Source organism: Drosophila hydei, unplaced genomic scaffold, assembly GCF_003285905.1.
Source record: "Drosophila hydei strain 15085-1641.00,03,60 unplaced genomic scaffold, DhydRS2 tig00000250-arrow-arrow-pilon, whole genome shotgun sequence".
In the NCBI taxonomy this organism is placed as follows: Eukaryota; Metazoa; Arthropoda; class Insecta; order Diptera; family Drosophilidae; genus Drosophila; species Drosophila hydei.
In genome coordinates this window covers 1,337,756-1,358,540 of record NW_022045696.1, presented here as the reverse complement: position 1 = coordinate 1,358,540, position 20,785 = coordinate 1,337,756, and the positions used below count along the sequence as shown (strand labels likewise).

Sequence of the window (20,785 nt, the reverse complement as noted above, 5' to 3'; positions counted from 1 at the left end):
GTTGTTCTTTAAACAAATCAAACACATACACACATATAGACATACATAAATAGAACTTATGAAAGGAAATCAAATTTATTAACATATATTTATAACTGTTTTGCATAACCATTTTGTACGATGCATAGATACATATATATAAGGATATATAAAATATATTTATATATATGTTCTTTTTCCATCGAACGTTATGAAAAATGCCTTCTGAATGAAAAATCGATTTCATATTCACAAAAATGTACTTAGGACTTATGATTAGTTAAAAGACAGCGTTAATTAGTGGACAAGTTGGGTTATGGTGCAAAAGAGGTTAGGGAAATATTGAACTTTTATCTAGACTAGCGTTAATAGAAAATTCAAGGAGCAGGACGCTAAACACCTTTACATATACATATATATAATAAATTGACTTGATAAAAAATTCTTTAATTAATTCACATTGTACTTATACAAAAAAATATATATATATTATATATATATAACAATATAATATTTTTAGCCAATTTAAATGAAATGTACAGCACTTGAAAATTGTCTTGCACATGGCATGGTGAGCACAGCATTTACGTTATATATATATATATATATATATATATATATATATATATATATATATATATATATATATATATATATATATATATATATATATATATATATTATGTTGAATTTTTTTTTTCAAAATTTATTGCCTACCCTGCCCATGAACGCAAACGCAGTATTTTGATAATATCAAGTGCATATTATTATCTACATATGTATACCAATCACTAAAAGCAAATAAAAAAAAACATGTTTGCAACAAAATTTACTGCTTTTTTATTTTTGCTTACGCATCAGCATACAAATTTCAATTTAGCTTTTAACGCAATGTAACGCATTTTGCGTTTGCATTGCTCCGTTTTGCGCTTAAGCTTGCCCTGTTAATGTTATCAGGAGCATGCTAGCTTTACGTTGAGCATGCTACGTTGTTTTATTCGTTTTGTTTACATCGAGATACATTAACATTGAACTGCCCATATACATATTTTATTTATTTTTGGCTGACAACGTGCGTTTAAATGTTACGTTGATCAGATCTATGTGTCAAAGCATTTATCGTTGTCAGTGTGTTGCGTATTGTTGCTTTGCATTTCCACATGTTTATTCGCATTTTAATTAAATAAGGAAATCTGCTGGAAACAACGCAAAGCGGTTTTATTGTGAACTACGTCATGGAATTTATGAAGAGTTAAGTCTGTATTGCTCTTGTGCAAAGGATCTGCGTCTTTGCAACAATTTAATCTCGTTTTGAATCACATTCCGTATTCCGAGCAAAACAAACACGAAAAAATACCGTTACATTGTAAGTCGTTGCGGGAGGGTGTGTGCGTGCTTTAGGGTGGAGTACATGTGTATACATACAGACATACATGTGCATGTATTGCAAAGCTCTATTGAATTCCTTTACTCAGCAGCCGTTTCGACGCCTCACGTTCATGTATGTGTGCGTGTTGGAGAGCCTAGTCAATAAGTTGAACAGATGTGGAAATATGACATGCATCTGCATGCCACTAAATTAAAATCGGGATAAACTAACATAAAATCGAAAAAAAAATTTGTTGCAACAAATACAGTGCTCGTTCGTAAGGCAACAGGCGAATTGTTGAGGTGGACGTGATACATGGCTGCTACACGGGCCAGTCCTACTTTTCCGCCTCTTTGATAGAATCTGACAACAACAAGTGATAAATAAACGCAGTCCAACTTTTAACTGTAACTGTATGTTTACACACGCATTACTGAAAAGCGGAACACGCCCAGGGCGATAGCCATAAAGTGTTGCATACGAAAAAGACTCCTCTGTAGGAAAAGCAACAACAATAGCAGCAGTGTTGCCAAGTGTCGCAAAGTGTAACAATAAGTCGTAACGTCCTTGGTAACGGCAAACGTCAAAACTGGAACAGGCATAAAAAGAACAATAGGAAGAGACGGCAAAGACGCGCACAGCGCATACAGCGTGAAAAAAAACAAGGTGTGCTAAAAAATATGGGTAAGTGGGCTGTTTTCAACATTTGACAAATTTGCATGTGTATGTCCATGTATGTCCTCTGTTTGTTTGTGCTTGTGTTTGTGTGCGTGTGTAGTGCTTGCAGGTGACAATGGTCACAGACGCAATTGACAGTTGAATGGGTTAGATACAAAACGCCGAGAGCGCTACTGCGACAGTGCGAGAGCGCGAATACAAGAGAAAGAGAGTGTGAAGGCGCGCGCGTGAGAGCAAGCCGTCGAGAGTGCGAGAACGGGCCAGAGGTATGTCCTGTTATTTTTTGTTTTTATTACTACACACACCTAAAGCCTTTGTGTATGTGTGTTTGTGAACACATTGTAAGCTAAGCAGGCTTAAAAGGACACGGTAAATGTACATACACACACACACACACACAAACAATATGAAAATTGCATTTTTCCTGTGCGCTTTTGTAATTTCTTTGGCTTTACGCTGTTTTGTGTCGCTTTTCTTGATGCTTGTTTCCTATTTTGCTACTGTCGCTTATTCGTTTCATGCGCTCGTGCCTTGCGCTCTGTGTATTGTGTGTGTGTTTGTGTGAATGCATGTGTGTGTAGGCCAAGCCAAAGCAACCGTTAGCTGTTTGGGCCCTCGGCAGTGAACTTTTTAGTGCCTGGCTGCCAGGAAGGGCCGCAAGGAAAAGCAAAAACCTCCGTGACTGCAACTCGAAATACGTTTCGCTGCGTTCTGCGGTTGGTTTGTGTTGTGTGTACGTGTGAGCGAGTGAGTGTGAGTGTATGTGTACTTGTCACGCCCCTTTGACATTTTTTTGAACGCAATGATATTAAACAATAGAACACTTTTGTCGCATGTTTTGTTGCAGCAGCAGCACCACCAACATCGCCCGCAACAGCAGCAGCCGTAACAACAGCAACAACAGCTGCAGCAGAGACAGGACCAACAGCACCTGACAGCAGCGGCCTCGGCGGCGGCGGCATCGACATTGGCAACGGCATCGAGATGCTGAAGGCTCTGTACGATTTTCAAGCGGTTTATCCGAAAACGATTAGCTTTGATGAGGGCGAATATTTTATACTCTACCAGACGTCCGCACGACAGCGGAACTGGTGGCAGGTGGTTAGCATGAAGGGCAACATTGGCTTTGTGCCATCTAATTACGTAATGAAGATTAAGGTAAAGTGCCTGCTTACCTAAGTGGAGTGACAGCTAATTAGCTTTTTCTTGTTCATTCGGCAGGTGGAACATGATTTTCTCATCAGCTTTCTCAACTCATCGATTGAGTCGCTGGAAAAGTGCTCTGAGCCAGAGATTAATGGCATCATGTCCAAGGATGAGCTGCTCGACAGACTGCGCGAGAAGAAGCACACCATGGAGCGGCTTTATGCGGTTAGCATCGATTAGATGTAGATATAGATATATCATTAATATTGATACAGCTATTGCTATAGATATTGACAAATAGCTATCAATAGATACGAACATAGATACAGTTACATCTACAAACATAGATAATCGATACGTATTTGTTCACTTGTTTGGTTACCTTGCAGGAGAGCTCGGAGCGTGATGGTGACTCATCGTTGTCCTATTCGCACAGCTACAGCGACAAGCAGCAGCTGAGCGGCAGCCACAGCCATAGCCACAGCCATTCCCACCGGCACTCGCACACGCATCCGCATCAACAGAAATCGCAACAGAATAGTCCGCCTGCTACACAACGCCTGGACATGAGCAAGAAGAGTATGTCCAGTCCGGCTGTGGGTGTTACTGTGCAGCAATCGATGCCGGAGTCGCCTAGCATGGGCAGCATGCAGTTGCAGAGCAGCAGCTGCACCATACAGACGCCACAGCAGCAACAGCAGCAGCCTCTGCCAGCGCCTCCACTGGTGGCCAGCACGTCTGCAGCTGCGGTTGCTGCAGCAGCAGCCGCCACACAAGCCCAAAAGGTCTGTAGCTCCGTCTCGGATGTGGCGCAGGACAATAGCATCACCTCAGAGCCGTCGGAGACGACAACAACCACGACTACCAGCGAGGATGTGGTCACTACATACAAGGAGACCAGCCAACTGAGCACTAGCAACGGTGCCACATCAACGGCAGCTGCAGCCACCGCTGCCGCCACCGCTGCCGCCAATGCCGCAGCAGCCACTGCAACAACAGCTGCAGCAGCAGCCGCAACAGCGTCAGGAGAGGAAGCAATTAATAAGCACAAGCCGCACAATGGCAACAGCTCCACAGCTATTCACGACGAGCAGCTCAGCCAGGGCGCGGACAGCGCGCCCGACAAGTCAGAGGCGAGCGATGACGGCTGCAATGGTTGTGGTGACAATAGCCAAGCGCTGGACAGCATTGAGAGTCCCTCGCTCTCGCATCGTTTGGGTGCCAGCCTTACTGCCGGCGCCAATGGCACCCTGGACAATGGGCGTGGCCAGCTGAAAGTTGAGTCATCCGATGTGTATCAGATTGTGGATGCATTGCGTCGCAATACAAATCTCAGCTTTGATTTGTCTTGCGAGGCATTGCGCGTCGTGCTAACTAGCTTGGAGCAGCTATACAATGGCGCCATCAATCCGTATCTGGAGGCAGTTGCTGTGCACGTCACCGGCAAGGTGGCCACGCCCAAAGAGTTGCTGGGCATCACGCACGACTCCAAGCGACTACAATATCTGTTCGCCCAGTTGGCCGACTGCAAGAACGATACGGAGCAACGCACTTGGATGCTCTACGAGGACGAGGAGGATATTATACAGTTTCTCGAGGAGCTCGTGGAGATACTGGTAAGGCAACGAGACCAAATAGAACGCAGTTCATTCAAATTGAAGTGATGGATGACAAAGACAGACAGCCTTTTAGACTATACTCTTCCAAAGGTCTCTGACGAACCGAAGATTCGAAAGCGTCAGTTTTCGAGATAGTTTAAAGACAGCAATATCGATACATATCGATTTGAAGTCTTTGCTTTGCCTTTACCTTAAAATAACTTAAGAATTTCTGTGTTATATGTTTTTAGTAGTCGTAAATCTTCAAAGACCCACACGCCACTCAGGGTATACCCCAGCTGACTACTTAGCAGCACTTAAGGTGTACAGATCATATTTTTTACTGGTCTCTGTATCATTGCAGAATAACGCTGATGAGAACATCAGCTGTTATGAGATGTCGTGTGATCAATATCAGATGTTCATCAATCTGGTACAATACTATCAGATGGAGACACGTTGGTCCATCAAAAAACTGTTGCTTAAGACTTTCACTGCTGCCTGTCACTTGGATCACATCATTGTTGATATACTGCTAACCTCATTGCTGCCCCTGGAGATCGTAAGTGAACATCTGCAGCAGTTGTCAATAAGATAATTATAGAGTTTGTGCTGCATCTTGCAACCAGGTGGAAGATATGAAGACGCACTTTTCCAATTTGGATCGCTTCAAACAGCTGGTCAAAATGCTAACCATTATCTTCTCGCTGGGCGAGCCCATGCCCGTCAATCATCAGAGTGAGTAAATTGATAAATATTTCAATTCAATTATGACTATCAAAGTTGAATTGACTTTTAGATTATTTGGGCGTGCACTTCGCCAGTTTTCTGCTGGAAATTGTGGAAGGAAACAATCCCGAACTGCTCGTGGATATGGTTATCGCCCTGATATTGGCCTTCAATCAACAATTTAGCGAGCATACGGTGAATGTGATCATAGAGGCCATGCAGAATCTTCCCACAGTCAAAGTGTTCACCGAGAAGCTATTGCTGCTGCTTAATCGAGAGGGTAAGTACTCACCTTATATACACGCACTATATATATAATCGAATACTTTAAATAGATGATCCGACGCGCCTGCTGAAGCATCACAATGAACATATGAATACGGTGCTGCGCATGTTCATTGACATATTCAGCCATACGTATTCGGCCAGCATGTTCTATACGAACGATATCAAAGTGCTAATCGACATTGTGGTGCGTCAGCTGTCCGATTTGGATGCGGGCAGTGCGGTAAGTCAATGCATATGTCTGTGTATACTATTCCGGGGAGAAAGTATATGAAAAATATATCTGCTTATACTTTATTTAGACACGCCCATGCTATTTGAAGCTGTGCCGTCGCATCTTGCGCAACACAAACTACCAGGACCATCAGCATCGTAAGCATGATCTAATGAAGATATTTACGCGCATCTTTTGCGAGGAGACCGAATGCAGCGCATACGATCAGCAGCTGGTGCGCGAGATAGCCAACGAATTTCCCCAATTATTTAAGGCATAGATTCAAAAAAAAAAAAAAAACAAAACAAAACAAGGAAACCAAAAACAAGAACAAGAAAGAAAACACACTCCCAACAAAAACTTAAATTATGTAAAGCGTTGCTAGTGAGGCTACTAAAGTGGCCAAGAACATTTTAAATATTAAATTGTATAGTTTAGAAAACTGATCAAGTCGTGTTTAGCATTCTAAAACTTTAGCAACTGAAACATACTTATTTGTAATATCCATTTTATAAACTTAATTTCGAAAGCTAAGTTTCGGTCTGAAGGCATTTTGCAGCTCATCTTAAGAGGCGGCCAACTAGTTGCATAAGAATATGAATATGAATATGAATATGTTGTGCAACCATTATAGAGTCATAGATGCTCTAGTATATCAAGATTATGATTATGTTTATCAAATATGCGTTTAGATACAAAGAGTGTATTTGTAAGTAAAATGAAGCCAAAGCTAACACATTACCAAAATGCTGTTTGAATGATAAGTATATAAACTATTTCGACTATGATTCTGATTATGAAATGCAAAAATTTGTTCAGTTGTTACCAAATATATATACACGCATACATATATACTATGTATTTTTTAGAGATTAACAACCAAATTTATAGAACGAAAAAGACAAATTTTACATCAAAAAATTTATAGTTAAATATAAACCAGGGGCATATATAATTAAAAAATGACAATTGATTTGTTTAGCAACAAAATTATACATATAAAAAAAAAACTAAAACGAAAAACTTAATAGGCAAAATGATTATAAACTCACTACGAAAATGATATTTAAACAAAAAACAAATAACGAAATGTTAATTGCAATTTATACATAATATGGGAAATGATATCTAATCGAATCGAATCGAATTAAACCGGAGTGCGAGACCCAATGTTAAATTTGTTTATATAATCTATGAGAAACAGATCCCAATATGCAAAATCGACGACTGTTTGTTAAAGCTCAGCCGCTAAATGGCATAAACAGCAAATGGAAAACATAAGAAAATTTATAATTAATGATACTATATAGAAGAATTATACAAATTTGTTGAGAAATAATGAAAGACACATACGCACACATACACCTAGACTTACTCGCTATTTCCCTCTCTGTCTCTGTCTCTATCTCGCTCCTTGTATCTTCTAATCTACGTATCACACTGTCTCTTTCTATCTCTGTCTCTCTCTTATTGAAACGCACTTTGTACAAGCGAAATTTTAAATACGTTTTTAAAAACAAGCATGAAATTTGTTTATTGGTAACAAGGTTATTAACGAAAACACAAATCTATTAAGTTTATTGTTAAACCAAATCGACACATATATTGTTGAATTGAATTAAGTAACAGAAGTGTACAAAATGCAAAACAATTATAAAGAAAGCGATAAACAGAGGAAACGAAAGCTAACTAAATGCAATTAATAAGCCGCACATTTCAATAAAATCTGCAAAGAAAGAAAACAAAAAGAAAGAAACACTCACGACAAGATAACAAATTATAATTGTGCAACATTTTAAACTATTTCGATTTGAATAACAATCCACAAAAACAGCAACGGCAACAGCAACAATATTTGAATGAACATTTAACTATTTATATATGGAACTAAAATTAAATTAGCAAGTATTTTGCGACTTTGTTAATTTGCTCATTTTTAACCAAAGAGAACAAACGAATATGAAATATTTAAAATATTTAAATTAACTAACAGCAAATGGCAAATGGTAAATTGAAAGACAATTCAAAAGCAACGCAGCAAAATGCATTGGAAGTGTAACAAACAATGAAATTGCAATAATTGTAAAGAGTAACAAAATATAATATTTAAAATTAAAAATTATAAAAAATCTAACGATTTTCCTATTTAACAACTGTAGAACTTTGATTGATTGAAGCTCAGCTTGCAGATGGGTGGAGGTAGCTTGCAGCTTCATGAAATAGTTGCTCCGCTCTGGTCCGCTTTGATGTTATTATATGTATGTACTGCCTACACATGCTAGTTCAAGGTTATCAGTATATATATAGCCTTTAGTTGCCGCATAGGACTATGCATATATAAAATAGTATAGCTGCTGGCTTATGGTTTGAAAGAAAACTCCTTGAACTGAGGTTCACTCACGTCTTCAATTAGTTTTTGAAATTTCCGCTATTTCGTCATGGATTTCATATAAGTTTTACTGTAACAAATTAATTTATAATTAATATTTTACTTGGGGGTGCTCGACTGGAAGATATTCCGACTCCTGCGCAGAGCTTCATATATTCAAAACGCCCATTGTCAATGGGCTCGGGGTAAATGAAACCTTTGCAAAGAAAATTGTTCCATTTCTTCAAAAATCCCACCGAATTAAAAACAAATTTAATGACTTTCGCTTGCTCAACACGTGGGTTAATAAATTTATTTTGCAATTTACGAGTATAGGCTTTATAGATTGATAGGGTATTAGATATGTGTGCCTAACATGGACACGATTATAATATGTCAGTATATTATCATATGTGCTTCTTGTATGTTGTCTTTATAGGTATGGCATACGTATGTATAACGATTGCGAAATAAGTTGGTTAAGTAAATATATATATATATATATATATATATAGAGTATAGATTGCGGGTAATATAAAGTGCTAAACAATCCCAAACAACAGCAACATTTAACATAGGTATAATACCATTAGGTTATATGTATATATGTAGTATATAGTATATATGTGATTATTTGTTAACGTACATCCAATTAGGGTTGCTTAACAAATGGTTACAACTATAGTTGTGAGTTCGCTTCCTTCCTTCATTTTGCAAAATGAACCAAGTTTTCTTCCTGTTTTCCTTTCCATTTTTCCTTAACGGGGATTCACATTTGTCTTGCTAGTAGGGTAGTCCTAAGTAGATAAAGATATATTAACTGTGGCTTCAAAGCTGGGCGCAAGTCTTACGATTTTCTTCGCTCTCTTTATTTCTTCGTCTGAACTGCTCCATTTCTGTTACGGCACCAGGGTGTTTCTGGTGGACGTACCAGCCGGTACGACCGGCGTGCCATCGGCTACGGCTGAGAGGCAACTGCCGAGCGTGTGGGCGACAAGCATTTGCTTTTATAGGAGCCCATCTCGACCAGGGTCCCAGTTGCTTCTGCTTAAACGCAATTTTACGCCCAGATGCGCATCTAACCTAATTCATTTATTTAGCACTTGTCCGACGAGTGAGCCAACATATTGTTCATTGCACTTTAATTCGATTTTGATTGGAAACGCTCTTATCGCATTTGTGCAGACAGCCTAAGCACTGTGTCTGTCTTAGTTCATAGTACACAAAGCCTTGACGTCACACTCGAGGAGTTCTTTCCGTTTCAATGGCTGGCAAATAGGCATATACAACATATACATGGATATACATAGTGCTATATATGTTAATGTAGAATACATCAATGATTTCTCAACCTCTGTAGGAGCAACTCGAACTTATGGTTTCGAGTAGGTAAGGAGCATAGAGCTTGAGGCTTAATGAGGACTTGTGTATGTAGTTCTGCCTTAATTATTCCAATAGAATTTTTTTAAATATGTAATAATATAATTATTATAATCCTTAAAGCAAATTCATATTCACAGCCATAACACGCAATCAGTGTTAATCATCTGTAGGTTCAAAAATATCCCCAATTGCTTACACATAAATAAGGCCCAGTTTTCTTGCTCTTGCATTTATTTTTGAGAATCAATGGACCGTAGTGAACCACAATATTTTCGCATCTATGACGTCACACAGTATAGCTGCTCTAGTTGAAATTCATTCATAAAATGCTTCAATTGCACAAAAAAAAAACAATCTTTACGCATTAGAGCCAGTTGAGCGAAGTTCTTTTCGCCTGGGCGAAAGCGCATTGGTGCACATGTGCGATAAGCGAAATTGAATCAATCAATGGGAAATTGAGATTCATTGAGAATACAACGGCTCAAACGTTGCGTGGGCGTTGTATATACGGACTTAGTACGTCCTTAATACAAATCTGGTATAAAAAGCCGGACCGGCAACCGTTTTAGTCATTCAAGTTCCGAGCATTGCTCAAGCAACAGCTAACACACCGAGATCCGATCCAATTTCAAGCACCGCGGAGCTAACAGTTGCAGTCAATAAACGGAGTACTTACAAAGCCAAAGAATGGCCGCGAATCCTCAATGGCTAAGGCTTAACATTCTTGTTCTGCTCCTCCAGCTGGGCGGATTGAGCCTTATCCAGGCCAATATCGAGACGTGCAGCAACCGTCAGGAAGATTGCACATTGCAACCGCTGCATCGCTCAATAAAAGATTACGGAAGTGAACTAGAGGAATACGACGAGCATCTTATATATAGACAAGTCAATGAGCGGAATGACAAGCAATTGCATGGCGAATACGGTCAGCGGATCGATTGGTCACTTCGCCTAGGCCAAGAGGAGCGCGTACCGTTGCATACTTGTGATGAGAGGCGGGACACTCGCATAGAAATACAACAAAATGATGGTGACCGCCGTGAAGAACGTGGCGATCGTCGATGGCAGCAACGTGTTCAAGTGCGTGACAATCTACAACAAAGCGATGACTTCCGACGAAAGGAACATGTTAGTCTCCGAAGAGATCATAGCGATTATATTCGTCGAGAGGCAGGACGGGAAAATATTCGAATGGTGGAACGGGATGATTTCCAAAGGGAAGAACGTGATGATATTCGACAAGAGGAACGTAAAGATATGCGCCGAGAGGAACATGACGAGCTCGAAAGAGAATATAATGATAATCGAAGGGAGGAACGCGATGATCTCAGAAGGGAGCAACGTTATGATAGTCGTCGAGAGGAACGCGAAAATCTTCGATGGGAAGAACGCTCTGATATCCGAAACGAGGAACGTGATGATATTCGTAGGGTAGAGCGCGACGATCTCAGGAGGGAAGAACACTCTGATCTCCGAAGGGATGAACGTGATTATATTCGCAATGAAGAACGCGACGATCTCCGAAGGGAGGAACGTGGTGATATTCGCCGAGAGGAACGTGAAAATCTCCGAAGGGAAGAACGCTCTGATCTCCGAAGAAATGACCGTGATGGTGATCGTAGGGAAGAACGCGACGATCTCAGGAGGGAGCAACGTGATAATATTCGCCGAGAGGAACGCGAAAATCTCCGAAGGGAGGAACGTTCTGATCTCCGAAGGGAGCAACGTGATGATATTCGTAGGGAAGAACGCAACGATCTCAGGAGGGAAGAACACTCTGATCTCCGAAGGGATGAACGTGATTATATTCGCAATGAAGAACGCGACGATCTCCGAAGGGAGGAACGTGAAAATCTCCGAAGCGAAGAACGCTCTGATCACCGAAGGGAGGAACGTGATGATATTCGTAGGGAAGAACGCGACGATCTCAGGAGGGAGCAACGTGGTGATCTTCGCCGAGAGGAACGCGAAAATCTCCGAAGGGAAGATCGCTCTGATCTCCGAAGAAATGACCGTGATGGTGATCGTAGGGAAGAACGCGACGATCTCAGGAGGGAGCAACGTGATAATATTCGCCGAGAGGAACGCGAAAATCTCCGAAGGGAGGAACGTTCTGATCTCCGAAGGGAGCAACGTGATGATATTCGTAGGGAAGAACGCAACGATCTCAGGAGGGAAGAACACTCTGATCTCCGAAGGGATGAACGTGATTATATTCGCAATGAAGAACGCGACGATCTCCGAAGGGAGGAACGTGGTGATATTCGCCGAGAGGAACGTGAAAATCTCCGAAGGGAAGAACGCTCTGATCTCCGAAGAAATGACCGTGATGGTGATCGTAGGGAAGAACGCGACGATCTCAGGAGGGAGCAACGTGATAATATTCGCCGAGAGGAACGCGAAAATCTCCGAAGGGAGGAACGTTCTGATCTCCGAAGGGAGCAACGTGATGATATTCGTAGGGAAGAACGCAACGATCTCAGGAGGGAAGAACACTCTGATCTCCGAAGGGATGAACGTGATTATATTCGCAATGAAGAACGCGACGATCTCCGAAGGGAGGAACGTGAAAATCTCCGAAGCGAAGAACGCTCTGATCACCGAAGGGAGGAACGTGATGATATTCGTAGGGAAGAACGCGACGATCTCAGGAGGGAGCAACGTGGTGATCTTCGCCGAGAGGAACGCGAAAATCTCCGAAGGGAAGATCGCTCTGATCTCCGAAGAAATGACCGTGATGATGATCGCAGAGAAGAACGCGACGATCTCCGAAGGGAGGAACGTGATGATATTCGCCGAGAGGAACGTGAAAATCTCCGAAGGGAGGAACGTTCTGATCTCCGAAGGGAGCAACGTGATGATATTCGTAGGGAAGAACGCAACGATCTCAAGAGGGAGCAACGTGGTGATCTTCACCGAGAGGAACGCGAAAATCTTCGAAGTGAAGAACGCTCTGATCTTCGAAGAAATGACCTTGAAGATGATCGCAGGGAAGAACGCGACGATCTCCGAAGGGAGAAACGTGATGGTGTTCGACGAGAGGGACGCGAAAATCTCAGAAAGGAAGAACGTTCGGAACTCCGAAGCGAACAGCGAAAGGAACACGACGATCTACGAATTGAGGAACGTGATATCGTCCTAGGAGAGGAATGGCGCAACATACGTCACGAAAATCGTGATATATCTCGACGACATGAACGAGAAATTGAAAATGATAGCCGTGAAGACATTGAGCGACGTGATGAAGAAGAGGAACGTGATAGTCGCCGCCGTGGGGAGAGTCTGGAACGTGTAGATGCAGAACGCGGTGAGAGGCGAGTTAGTCTGGAGAATATGCGACGAGTCGAGGTTGAGCTTACTCAAAGACGGGAGCGAGAAGATCGAGATCTTGGTGAGTTCTCTCGTCGTGAAAATCGTCGTGTGAAATCTGGCTATTCCCATCGAGATCAAGAAAGTGTGCTGCTGGAAGGAAGGCGAGAAAGCCCCGAGGAGATGCGAAGGGTCGTATCACGCAGACAGAGCCGTGATAATCGAGAGCATAATTATATCGACATTCGCGAAAGCCGCGAAAAACAAGCCGATTTTCGACGAGAGGAGAGAAGCGAACTCCGACGAGAACGAGACGACTCTCTGCGGGTGGAACGGGAAGTGTCTCGACGAATCAACCGAGATGAAAGCGAGCGGGTCGACAACGAAATAATAAATACTCGAATTAACGGAGAAGCTCTGCGACGAGAGGAAATCGACCTAACACGAAGACAAGAAAGGCTGCTTAATCGCAATATTAGAGAAGACTCCAGACGAGTGAATCGGGACATTTCCCGAAGAAAGGAGCGCGACGAGGAACGCGATGAGCTGCGAGAAGTGGAGGACATTAGTCATCGTCGAGAACACAGAGTTGACCGTCAGCAAAGGGAACGTAATAGTCGTCGTGGAGAGGATCGACGTGTAGAGCGAAATATATCTCGAAGACAAGAGCGGGAAGAAAAACGTGAAGAGCAAACAGAACGAGTTGAGCTGTGGGTCGCGGACCGAAGACGGCAGCGTCGTGTGGATATGGAGCGAGATGAAATGAATCAAATAGATCAAGAAAGGAGGCAGGATCGTGACGAGCGTAAGCGCTTAGATGATCGACATGTCAATCGACAAAACGTAATATTCCGACGTGGAGAACGGGATGATTACGGGCAAAAGGAAACGAGCAACAATTTCCGCTTTGAAGAACGAAACGATTTGCGACTCGTAAATCGAGAGGAACAAATAGAGAATCGGGAAGATCGTGAGCTTAATAAGGATAGCCTGGAAGTGCGGCAGATCGCTAACTCTCGACGTGAGCAACGTCAAGAGCATCAACGTGAGAATCGACGTGCTGAACGCGCCGATATGCAACGAGAGGAACGCAGGGAAAGACAAGTGATTCGTGAGGTCAGCCGACCCAATGAGAGAGATAATCGTGAGCAACGAGATGTCTCCCGAAGAGAACAACGTGATGCCGATGTCGCTCGTGGTGCAGAACGAAGTGATATGCGAGAAGTCAATCTACAGAAATCCGAAAATCTTCGTGGCATAGAACGCAGTCTACTCGAGGTTGTCACCGATAGGACATCAATGGAGAACGAAAGGAGTGAAAGTCGAGAAGATGTCAGGTTGAGCGCCCTTGAACTAGCGCCACTGTATAAGGAAAATAGTCTTGAAAACCAAAGGCTGTTTGCAGAGGAAAAGTCTCTGGCCTGGTTGAGCAACAGCTACAGCAAACAGGTTCTTTTGATTACTGGTCAGGCGCTGATTTTACTAGTACTCTACGCGAAGCTGAACAGCCATAAAGGACATGATCTGGGGTAAGTATACGATTTGTAATACATCCAAACACTTCGGTTAATATATAACTAAATCTGTGCTTGTTCTCTAGGCATCGACTGGGAGATCATATCCAAGGCTTTCTTCATCCCGCCGACTGTTAAGGCACACGGCAAGCACGACAAACACGGCTTTACGAGAAACCTGATAACCTGAAACGCAAAAGTACCTAAGCAAATATACATATATACGGAAACGCTATTTAACGCATCCCTACGTACCCATACAGTGCAACATAATGAGCAACGAGCTGAATGCCGAGAGTGGATCTGAGAGATGTGTGGTTGCAAATGCATTCTACAATTTATTCTAACTGTTACTGTAAACTGTAAACTGTAAACTACACTGAACTACAAGCAAATATATAAGTTATACATAGTTGAGCATATGCAAAGCGAGGAATCTGTTTCAATTTGGTTTCCAGACTTCGCCGCCTGTGTTCCCATTGCCAACACGCCCCTCAAAAATCTCATATAATCCCTGATGTCCTGGCTGGGGCAAGGCAAGGCGCTGCTGCAATTGTCCACATCGCATAGTTGGTCACATGCCTGCTGACCAGCAAGCCATGCATACGGCATGCTCTTACGACTATGGGTATTACCCACTTAAGAGTTAGAGCACAGCCACACACAAACACCCACACACACACACAGACATGCACTCAGGCACCCATACACGCACGCACACATAAGGATACGGAAGGCTGAACTGGAAAATTATTATTGCGATTTTCCATGTCGGTTGCCTTCATCCTTGTGCGCCTTTTGTATGGCAGACAGTATCGTTGTTGATAAATTTCGCACATATTAGATGCCGGACTGCTGGTCCATACATCTTTTGGTTTTCAAAGGATTTCCCCAAAGGGTGCCAGGACTAACTGCCCAGCAGCCGGTCGGACGGTCCGACCAGCCAAGCAGTAAGCCATTCTTAATCAGTGCAACCAGCACAAATTTTACACAATTTTCTCCTATTGGGGATTATATCGCATGGTAAATGTATGTACAGTCAACTTATGGCTAAGCACAGAGTAGACAGACAGACAGACAGACAGACAGACAGACAGACAGGGGAGAATATGTTTGTCTGTTTGTTTTTATATACATTTTTTTTATCTATTTTCAGTCCAGCTCTGTGATGAAGTATAAGGCCTGCTTGCCTCCATGCTGAAAACAGTTTCAAGTTAATAAATTATATATAAAAAAGCCTTTTAATTAATTGTTGTGAAATTATATGGATTTAGCTGCTTAATGATTGCCTTGAGCCTGGCTTAATTCAATCTGTGCTTAAGCCAGCTTAGATAAATATCTTCGCCCTTATCGAGCGCAATAAAATTGAAATTTATTTACGATTTGTGCCATTTATTATGTGTGCTTCATTCCCCTGCATAATTAGCTCAGAATTTCGGTTATTTGTAGCTCGGGCAGAGTCTATAAAAAGGAAGATATGCGTCTGGGTGTGTGTGCCCCAACTATTATGTGTTGTGCTTCACGGCTGTCTATCCAAACAAACTCGCACTCCACAGAGCTCAGATATAGAAGGCAAGGAACACACATACACACAGAGAGAAAACAGAGGACATTCGCCAGGGAGAGTTATTCGATATTAAAATGCCACAAAAGCGCAATAAACCAACAAGAAAACATCATAAAAAATTGAGTTTTCAATATTTATTCGAATTAAATAATTCACGCGCGTTGGTCTGTGCGCCATGGCTGGGCAAATGAAAACCGCACAACCACGCAGCGATCCTACACACCCACACACATAGTGGGGAGCGTGTGTGTTCGTGTGGCTAGACTACCGGAAGGGCTCAAGAAGCGTTACAGAAAAAAACGAGAAGTAGAAGCTCGGGCATCGAGGGGACTGAATTCTGGTGTTGGTTGGTGGAGCTTGTACGTACGCCATTTTACGAGCATTTGAGGTTTATTTTATGCTTTTAAGCAAACACATGCCCGCTCCCTAAAACACGCACAAACACACGTTCATACCCACACCCACACCCACATACATGCCCCACACACTTACACACAAAATGCAAAACAACATAAATTTTGAGTCAGAAATCATAAATTTCAATAAAAACAAGAAAGTACGTCCGCTGTTTTAAAGTTGACCAAACTTTGAATGCCCTTGAACGCAGCACAAATAAAAGTTTGACTGACTCGATTGATTGATTGACTGACTGATTGATTGATTGACTGATTGATGATAGGATAATAGGATGATCAATCTACAGCTGTAGCATTCAGAACGGAATAATATAAGATTTTTTTTTTCAATTTGAATTTGAATAAGTAGTTGATTGATTACCTGATTAATTGATTGATTGACTGATTGATGATAGGATGATCAACCTACTGCTTAGCCTTCAGAGAGGATTAATATTAATTTGAATGCCTAGTTGATGGATTGACTGATTAATTGACTGATTGATTGATTGATTGATTGATTGACTGATTGATGGATGATCAATATACAGCTGTAGCCTGTAGCGGAATAAAGGAAGATGTTTTTGTCAATTAGAATTTGAATAACTATTTGATTGATTGTCTGATTGATTGATTGATTGATTGACTGATTGATTGACTGATTGAACGATGATCAACCTACAGCCGTAGCCTTCAGAGGGCAATAACAAAAGATGCCATTATCAATTTAAATTTGAATAACTAGTTGATTAATTGCCGGATTGATTGATTGATTGATGATTGATCAACACGATCTCTATCAATATAAATTTGAGTAACTAACTGCGTGATTGATTGATTGACTGACTGATGGATTTATGAATGATGCATCGGCAGATGTACAGCTTTAGTCTAAGGAGCTGAGCAGATCAAACGGGCTTAAAGTTATAAAAGATCACTTTGAAATTTTGATTGATCGATGGACTGATCTATTGATGATCGATAAGCAGCTCGAAATTGTGGTTCAGTTTCTTAAAGTTGACGACGAGAAACAACCAAAGCCCAGGGAGCTTCCAGCCAGTATTCCGTACATACACATGAAGCATAATTGCTAGCCCAGTCCTCATAGCCAGTTGCCGTAGAGTATGATAGACGAAGCAGAGCAGCAAATAAATACACACACTGGAAAACAGGCTGCTCGAAGCACGAACAGCGAGAGTGCGATGCATCAATATAGAGTGCAGGACAGAGAGTAGTGCAGAAAAAGTGTTGGAAAGGACGTTTACATATGGCAGTGCTTGCACAGCTAAGTAAATGCAGCAGCCAGTTGTGTTAGACAGTTGCCAAAGCTTGAGCTCCGAGCTCTGAGCTCTGATTGAAAGAGCAGCTGTTTGACTGTGCTGCTGAGAACAGGCTTTAAAAGGCAAGCCCGGGCAACTCAGGACATTTGTAACGAAATCATTTAAATATAATATATTTATATATATATGGTATATACTCTAGATCAGTCGGTACCTGACTGCCTAAGGCTCGACACGTAAATCTAATTTCAATTCATTAAAAAAGAAACACGAACATTGAAGGAGCTAACGATAGAAGTTTGATGTATACGCATACATTATTTTGCATAGCTGATTTAATGCCGAAATATTAGTTACTAATGAACCTGCTGATATTATCTTACAACGAATCCTCAGGACTTATTAAGGAACTACAAATCATGCACAGATTTTAGATACGAAACTCGAGACTTCAATGTGCCAGAAACTCGATGATGGCAACGGTGCGTGGGTGTGGCGGATAGTTGTGGATTGGAGTTGGGGCTGGGGCTGGGTTGGCAGTGGGGCCGGCGACATTTGCTCTGATATTTGCTAGCAATTTTCTAAATTATCAATTTCAACGGCAACTGAGCAGCTAGCGAATAAATAAATACATAAATAAAATAAAAAAAAATAAATAAAAAACGCAGAAAATACGTGGAAAATGGAAATCGCAATCGGCAAAAAGAAAATACGCTGAGAAAAACGATACCATGGCGAAACTGCCAACTGGTAAAATTCGTGAAAACTCGTGAAAATTCATGAAAATTCGTTTGGCAGAAAACCGCAGCAATTCGAGCAGCGACAGCAAAAATTCAGCACAACTTTGCCATTAAACGTCAATAGAGTTGAATGCGAAATAGGGCTCAGAAAATTGGGCGGCATGGAGATGGGGCTGGGGATGGGGCTGACTGATTGGAGGGCGGCTGTGGAAGCTGCGATGCTCTAAGCGAAATGTGCAGTTAAATAAAAATCAAAGCGGTTTACGTTATCAGCAACGATTCGCAAAAAAGGGGCGTGACTGGGCGGCTGGGCGGCTGTGTAGCAGTTGGGGCCTGCAGTTGATTTGGGGACTCTGCGTTCAATCGCACTGCCAAATGCGTACAAGTTGCGTTGACAGCGGCAAAACGTTTGCATAATCCACCGCCCCCACACCAAACCAAATCCAGTGCGCAGCACAAGACTAGACTACGCCCTCGCCTCCACGCCTCCACGCCTCCCCATCTCATCGACCACTCAGATGCATTTCGTGCAAGGCAAATGCGAAATTGGTTTATGCAACAGACTTTTATGGCGCACGTCAGGCCGGCGCCGAGGCAAACTTTGACAGCGCCAACGCAGTCGCTGGCAAATTTTTAAATAGAGGCGAGCGGCGGGGAAGGCGTTGGCGGTGGAGCACGCCCTCCGAGCAGCAAACCTGGCGCACAGCATCCATTGCAATCGTGCAAATAAATTTGCTGTGCACGTACATGAAAGCCGTTTGCACAAGCATGCAATCATCCACAAATATTGTCTAAACACACACACACACACACACACACAGACGGTGCACACTCACACACAAATGAGTTGGATTTTCAGGTTCAATTTGTCGAATAAGTTCAATTGGTCATTTCAAAGCCGTGAACTAGATCTATGACAGAGCTATAAATATTTAAAGAAAGTTCAATAAATTTAGAATTTAACATGAATAAATTTATGATGATGATAAATCGATAAATATCGATTTATAGTTATCGTTACCCACTGAAGTTGTCAATTTCAGTTCCATTTGATGAATAATTAAATCATTGATATACGCATCTTCTACTTTTAGTTTTTCTAGTTCTTCTAGTTCTTTCACTAGTTCAGCTTGTACATGAACTGAATATACTGATGAACTGCTGACTAGTTCAAAAGAACAAATCGTCAATCAACATTCAGAGAGTGCAACAGAACGAATTGCTCATGAACGCTTGTATGGAACGAACGGTTCATTAATCACAAGCAGAGTTCGCCAGTTCAGATGAACTAGTTCGGAGCAATGCGAGGCAACGCTTTGATAATCCACGGCTCGTTGTTGAATTGATCAATTGGAAAGCAGCCGCCACAGCAATTGCAACCGCATGTCAATTGATAGGCGCACGGAGTGGCAGCAGAGAAGGTCCTGCTGGATGCCTGTCAGAAGTAGAGCTCTAGCATGCCAAGATCCCCCACATGGTTATGGCCCGGAATGATGACATTTACGGGTCCGTTGCAGCGGCAGCAGCAGCAGCAGCAGCAGTAGGAGCCTTCAGCCTGCTGGCAGCTGCCACCTGCCACCTGCCAGCTGCCATCTGCCATCTGCCATCTGCCACATGCCACGTCCTTGAGTTTTATGGGATTTTTAGATATTTATAGATTGCGCTCTTACAATCGCCTTGGCTGAGCAGCAAAAGTTGTGTGTGCTTTGCTTTAGCTAACAAATGCCCAAACCAAGTGCCTCGACTTGTGTGTGTGTGTGTGTGTGTGTGTGTGTGGAAGCTGTTGCGCAACGTAGCATAAAAAATGGCTGCACTCGGCCTGCATTCGGTAGGCGGGGCGAGGCGGGGCATGGCAAATCAAAGTCAATTTGGCAAAGCGAAGAAAAAGCTTCTGGACGAGGCGCTCTCGAGTGGCATGTCCTTGCTGTCGACCACAAGCACTGGCGCACATTCAGCCAAATTGCAGCCTCAAGCGCTCGACAGGCGTGGCATGGGCAGGGGCTGTGGCAGCAGACTGCTTGGATGGTTGGGCGATTGGGTGTTGCAGCAGCACGAGCGTAACAAGTGTTGCAAATTGAAAGGGACCGGGGCAGCTCAGCGCAGAGTGGTTTGGCATGCGGCTGGGGGCAGCAGCCTGCACGTTGGTCAACAGAAGCTTGCAGCATATTGTACAGCTTTGCAATTTTCTCAGGTAGCATTACCAACATACTTAAACATGAGTAATACTGCGC

General features: G+C 42.4%; 2 protein-coding genes across 4 annotated transcripts; both read left to right on the top strand.

Annotated features, from left to right (window-relative positions):
• Window positions 1-1,012: 1,012 nt before the first annotated feature.
• Window positions 1,013-6,590, top strand: LOC111591877 (NCK-interacting protein with SH3 domain). Of its 3 annotated transcripts, XM_023303765.2 has the most exons (10): window positions 1,013-1,345; window positions 1,455-2,032; window positions 2,874-3,184; window positions 3,248-3,397; window positions 3,562-4,788; window positions 5,135-5,332; window positions 5,400-5,508; window positions 5,570-5,779; window positions 5,835-6,007; window positions 6,087-6,590. In XM_023303765.2, the coding sequence occupies exons 2-10, from the start codon at window positions 2,029-2,031 to the stop codon at window positions 6,276-6,278; spliced, it is 2,574 nt and encodes an 857-aa protein (XP_023159533.2). In that variant the 5' UTR covers window positions 1,013-1,345; window positions 1,455-2,028; the 3' UTR covers window positions 6,279-6,590. The 3 variants fall into 3 exon arrangements, with proteins under 3 accessions (XP_023159533.2, XP_023159534.2, XP_023159532.2); XM_023303766.2 differs by having other exon boundaries at window positions 1,013-2,032; window positions 2,877-3,184; XM_023303764.2 differs by having other exon boundaries at window positions 1,013-2,032.
• A 3,722-nt stretch (window positions 6,591-10,312) lies between these two features.
• Window positions 10,313-14,986, top strand: LOC111591898 (trichohyalin-like). Its single transcript, XM_023303806.2, has 2 exons — window positions 10,313-14,587; window positions 14,659-14,986. Exons 1-2 carry the CDS (start codon window positions 10,437-10,439, stop codon window positions 14,708-14,710), a joined length of 4,203 nt encoding a protein of 1,400 aa, XP_023159574.2. The 5' UTR covers window positions 10,313-10,436; the 3' UTR covers window positions 14,711-14,986.
• The last annotated feature ends 5,799 nt before the right edge of the window (window positions 14,987-20,785 follow it).

Excerpts from the sequence above, each read along its gene's own strand:
- LOC111591877 (XM_023303765.2), top strand. Across the intron at positions 5,509-5,569 it reads CATGCCCGTCAATCATCAGA|ATTATTTGGGCGTGCACTTC; the intron begins GTGAGTAAATTG and ends ATTGACTTTTAG. Across the intron at positions 6,008-6,086 it reads ATTTGGATGCGGGCAGTGCG|ACACGCCCATGCTATTTGAA; the intron begins GTAAGTCAATGC and ends TACTTTATTTAG.
- LOC111591898 (XM_023303806.2), top strand. The coding sequence starts at position 10,437 with ATGGCCGCGAATCCTCAATGGCTAAGGCTTAACATTCTTGTTCTGCTC. Across the intron at positions 14,588-14,658 it reads CATAAAGGACATGATCTGGG|GCATCGACTGGGAGATCATA; the intron begins GTAAGTATACGA and ends CTTGTTCTCTAG.